Below are 4,963 nucleotides of genomic sequence, written 5' to 3'. Positions count from 1 at the left end.
TCATCCATACTTATGTTGATTTTGCAATTAACTAGCCTTAGTATATAGAGATATCATAGGTCCATGACATGAATAGATAAAGAAGGGGAATGATATGAAGAGGGAGGGGGAATGGATTCAACACAAATTGGCCAACGGAGGACTTTTACCAAATTAAGATCATTCATTCATTTTGGGAGATGGAATGTACATTCTATCAATCCCCTAAATCCAATGATCTTAACCTAACAAAGTCAAATCAATCTTGACCAAGGCCCAACAACACAAGTCAAACTCACAAAGTCAATTAAAATGGCTCTACATAATTAATTTGGTATTTAAACAATTAAAAATAATAAAAATATGCATTAAATTAAATCAAGGTTGTTCAATTTCCTAAAACCTCATCAAAACACCAAAGAAATGGCCATGAGATTTATCATAGGTCAAACAAGGTCAAAGGACCTTGGAGAAATTTTTTCATAATTTTTGGAAACTTAAAAGTATTTTTAAACAATTAAAATATTCACAAAATCAATTAAATCATGAAAAATATTAATAATGATCCAAAAAATAATTTCAATTCAAGAAATGAAAGAGGATTTTATTTAAAAAAAACTTGGTGAAACTCTCATATTTTTTGGATCAATATTAAATTTAATATGAATTAATGAAAATAAAACAAATAAAATGAAAATCAATTAATCTGAAAAAACGTGGACCACTTGATCTCCTTCATTAATTGAGGTGGCAGATCAAGTGGACCAAAACACGCGTTCCATTGTGCACTTGAGTCAGCGCGTCACATAGTTGGTATTCAAAAGGAACGCTCATGATTAGAACAAAATAACATGATTTTGTGACTCAGAACCTATCTAGCTCATCACCGGAGCAAACCACCGGTCGTCTTCTCAGGCGACCTTGGTCGGACTGGTTCTCTCTCACCATCACAAAAATGAAAAGAATGACATGATTTTAAAGTAAAAATGGCACTGATCATGAATCTGGCCTTAATTCATCCTAACTCTAAGTATATTGAGAGATACATGGAGTTGAAATTTGAGGTACATGAACTTAGTTGCTTCGATTTGACCTTAAAGCAAATCACTCTTCTTGCCTACATTGGTAGGACTTTAGACAACCAAGGATCCAAGAGAATTGATGAGAATTGAGAGAGAATTGAAGAGAAGAAAAAATCTGGAAAATACCTTCAATACTGTGCAGAACTCGATCTCTCTTGCTTCATTTCTTGCTTGATCTCACTCAGGAAGCTTGCAGGAGTGACTTAGGATTGAAACAAAGCTTTGGATCCCTGGAGTTTTGAATCTCCAAACAGTGAGATTCAAACTCAATTTTCAAAAGAAAATTCTCAGGTTTTCCTTTCAATGGTCATTACGCCAAAAAGGTTTTTTAACAGCGCATCTTAGACAGCGCTTTTAAAAGAAAGCGCTGTCTAAGGTTAAAATAAAAATAAAACACGGAAAATGTTCTAAAAAAATAATGAAAGCGCTGTCTAAGGGGGGGTCTTAGACAGCGCTTTTAGAAAGCGCTGTCTAAGACCCCCCCTTAGACAGCGCTTTTAGAAAGCGCTTTTAAATATAGACCTTAGTCAGCGCTTTTGAGAAAGCGCTGTTTAAAGTCTTTCAATTAAAAAAGAATTAAAACCAAAAGCGTTGTCTAAGGTGGGGGTTTAGAAAGCGCTCTTGGAAAGCACTTCATGCTTCCAAGAAACCCAATAGCGAGGGACACAGCAGAGCTTCCATCTTCATCAAGCCCTAGCAGCTCCGCCAAAACCAGACCCTCTTCTCGCAAACACAAACCCTCCAAAGAAAACGATCCTCCTTCAGATCACAACATCACCGTCCCTTACTCCCCCTCCCATGTCAAATCCAAGAGTCCGTTACCACCAAGACCTCCTTCTTCCAACCCTCTCAAACGCAAACTTGCTCTCGACACCATCGCCGCCGAAAATTCACTCCCGGCAACTACCGATTCCGGCGTTAAGGTTTTTCTCATCCATTTAGGGTTTTTAGATCTTGTTAATTTATTATCCGGTTTCTTATTTTGTATCTGTATGTGTTGTGTAGGTTATTGTGAGGATGAGGCCGTTGCGGAAGGATAAGGACGAAGGAGATCCTATAGTTCAGAAGATTTCTGGTGATTCGTTATCAATTAATGGCCGTACTTTCACCTTTGATTCTGTTGCTGATGTTGAAGCTACTCAGGTATGGTTTCTATTTTTGTTTCTGCTCAAACTGTTTTTGAGTTACTTCATTTCTACTGTTGTTGAATTTTCTGATCCAGCTACTCAGCTTGACATTTTTGAGCATGTTGGGGTTCCTTTGGTGGAGAATTGTTTGGCTGGTTTCAATAGTTCTGTCTTTGCTTATGGACATGTTTCCTTTTTCTCACTATTAACATTTACTTGCTTAATTTGCTTCATTTCTCATAGTGTTGTTCTTGTTAGGTATTAACATTTGGTATTTTGGTTGCTTATTTTGCTGCATTTCTCATAGTGTTGTTCCTGCTAGATATTAACATTTAGTTGCTTATTTTGCTGCATTTCTCATAGTGCTGTTTCTGTTAGATATTAACATTTAGTTGCTTATTTTGCTGCATTTCTCATAATGTGTTCCTGTTAGATTTGATGTTTTATGTATTCTATTTGAAATTGTTAGACGGGGAGTGGGAAAACGTATACTATGTGGGGTCCTGCCAATTCTTTGGCTGAAGAAAATGTAGCAAAAGAGCAACAAGGACTTACACCCCGTGTTTTTGAGAGACTGTTTGCGCGCATAAAGGAAGTAAGAGTTCAGTTCTATTCCTAATTAAATTATTTGAAGACCTCTTGAAGTGTTTTGGGTTGTTTACAGTTTTATTTACTGCACAGGAGCAAACAAAGCATTCTGATCAACAGCTCAATTATCAGTGCAACTGCTCTTTTCTTGAGGTTGGTTGTTTATCTATTTCTTTCAATGTTCCTGATCTTAACTTTGTCATTTTAGTCTTCATAATAACACAATGTTTTTGCCAGATATACAATGAACAGATCTTAACTTTCAATGTTCTTTCAATGTTCCTGATCTTAACTTTGTCATTTCAAAAGAGGTGTTAATGATGTTTTTATATTAGGTTTTTGTATGACAAATTGATGCACCCCAATGGTTTGGACGTGTCATTCGGATTCTTAGCACCCGCGACCGTCAACTTAGGTTTAATCTTAAGTAGACCGGATACCGTGACGGAGTACGTTCTTCGGATCCTCATGGACAATAAAGACGCGGAGAAGTTGTTTTTTATACCGTTTAATACCGGGTTAGCATTTCATTCTAAATTCATCTATTATAATTATTTTCCAAGTTACCATCTAACATTTGCCTAATCATTACAGTGGACATTGGTTGTTGCTCGCAATCAATCCTATCCGAGAAATTGTGTATTATCTTGACTCGTTAGGAAATGATTGGACAACATACCCGGATATGAAGGTCCTAATTGACACGTAAGTGAGAATGTTCAAAATTTTTCTTAGTTTATGTGAATTGTTCTAATTGCTTCATTTTTATTTTATTAGCGTCCTACCAGCTTTTCGGGCCCAACGAGATATCCAAACCTCAAGGAGGGGCGCCAACTCCATTACATGGATTAAAGTGGCGGTATATTTTTAATTACCACATTTTTTATTATATTAGTGATGACACTTGATAAAACTTAGGATTTATAATCCATATTTTTTTTTTCATATGTAGTGTCCTCAACAACGTAATCAAATAGATTGCGGGTATTTCATGTTGAGGTTTATGCGAGATACTCTTGCTTTGGGCCGATTAAAGATTCCCACCGATGTATGTATTTCTAACTTATGAGTTATTTTTATATTTACACATATCTCATATAATTAAATAGTTGGAATTAATTCAAAATATGTTATATTATTATGTAGTACTTTGATGAATTCAAGTGTGCATTTTATACAAAGGATCAAGTGGACGAAATCAAAGAGGAGTGGTGTCAATTCATGATAAAGCTCAATGTTTGTTCATAAATTTGTGTAATTAATGTGTACATTTGTAGTATATGTTATGACTTGTAAATGTGTACATAAATTTGTATATATTTTGATACATTTAAGGCAAAATTGGTTTGAATTGGTATATATATATATTTGTTAGCCAAAAATTGGTAGAAAAAAGGCCAAAATGGCATATATAAAATGTGATAATTGTCTGTCAAAATCTGGTTGAAAACAGGTAGAAATTCTGGTTTATAAACCTGCAAAAAATGTGGTTTAAAACAAAAGCTTCAAAAATTTTCGTATACCTTAGATAGCGCTTTTGTAAAAAGCGCTGTCTAAGGGGGGGATTAGAAAGCGCTTTAGGCAAAAGCGCTGTCTAAGGGGGGGGGGGGGGGGGGGGCTTAGACAGCGCTTTTTGAAAAATGCTGTCTAAGGTATACCTAAAAAAATTAAAATAGGAGGGTCTTAGAAAAGCGCTTTTGGCCAAAGCGCTGTCTAAGGGGGGGGGGGGCTTAGACAACGCTTTTAAGATTTAAAAAAGCGCTGTCTAAACCTTTAGCAGCGGAGGTTTAGACAGCGCTTTAAAGCGCTGTCTAAGGCTAAAAAAAGCGCTGTCTAAGGTCTTGTTTGTTGTAGTGGGTGCGGGTTTGAAGTGTTGGGGCAAAGCTGGCGCGCAAGGGTTTGTAATTCTGATGCAAACGACTCTTATTTATAGTTGAAGCAAGTGATATTTGCACCTTTCAAAGTTGTTTACAAATTTGGAAAATGAGTGATGCATGCTTGAATGGGTGTGTACAGGCCCATGAAGATACCCAATTAAGTCCATAATCACATGTAATTGAGTCTGAAAGTGAATTGAAATGCAAGACAAAAGTGTGCAGCTGTTTGAAGTTGGTTCTTGCCAAATGATGATGCCATGTTCAAGCCATGCGCAGACTATTCAAACTTTGTCCAAAATGGACGAAATTA

General features: G+C 36.2%; 1 protein-coding gene across 1 annotated transcript; it reads left to right on the top strand.

Annotated features, from left to right (window-relative positions):
* The first annotated feature begins 1,693 nt into the window (after window positions 1–1,693).
* Window positions 1,694–3,094, top strand: LOC127082701 (kinesin-like protein KIN-12B). Its single transcript, XM_051022928.1, has 6 exons — window positions 1,694–1,984; window positions 2,067–2,204; window positions 2,292–2,375; window positions 2,658–2,783; window positions 2,870–2,929; window positions 3,014–3,094. The coding sequence occupies exons 1-6, from the start codon at window positions 1,697–1,699 to the stop codon at window positions 3,092–3,094; spliced, it is 777 nt and encodes a 258-aa protein (XP_050878885.1). The 5' UTR covers window positions 1,694–1,696.
* Window positions 3,095–4,963: the final 1,869 nt, after the last annotated feature.

Source organism: Lathyrus oleraceus, chromosome 5, assembly GCF_024323335.1.
Source record: "Lathyrus oleraceus cultivar Zhongwan6 chromosome 5, CAAS_Psat_ZW6_1.0, whole genome shotgun sequence".
Classification (NCBI taxonomy): domain Eukaryota; kingdom Viridiplantae; phylum Streptophyta; class Magnoliopsida; order Fabales; family Fabaceae; genus Lathyrus; species Lathyrus oleraceus.
The sequence above is the reverse complement of the archived record's forward strand: the minus strand, read 5'-3'. Positions and strand labels throughout refer to the sequence as shown.

Coding starts and splice junctions, on each gene's coding strand:
- LOC127082701 (XM_051022928.1), top strand. CDS start 1,697: ATGCTTCCAAGAAACCCAATAGCGAGGGACACAGCAGAGCTTCCATCT. Junction 2,784..2,869: donor TGTTTGCGCGCATAAAGGAA/GTAAGAGTTCAG, acceptor TTTACTGCACAG/GAGCAAACAAAGCATTCTGA. Junction 2,930..3,013: donor GCAACTGCTCTTTTCTTGAG/GTTGGTTGTTTA, acceptor TGTTTTTGCCAG/ATATACAATGAACAGATCTT.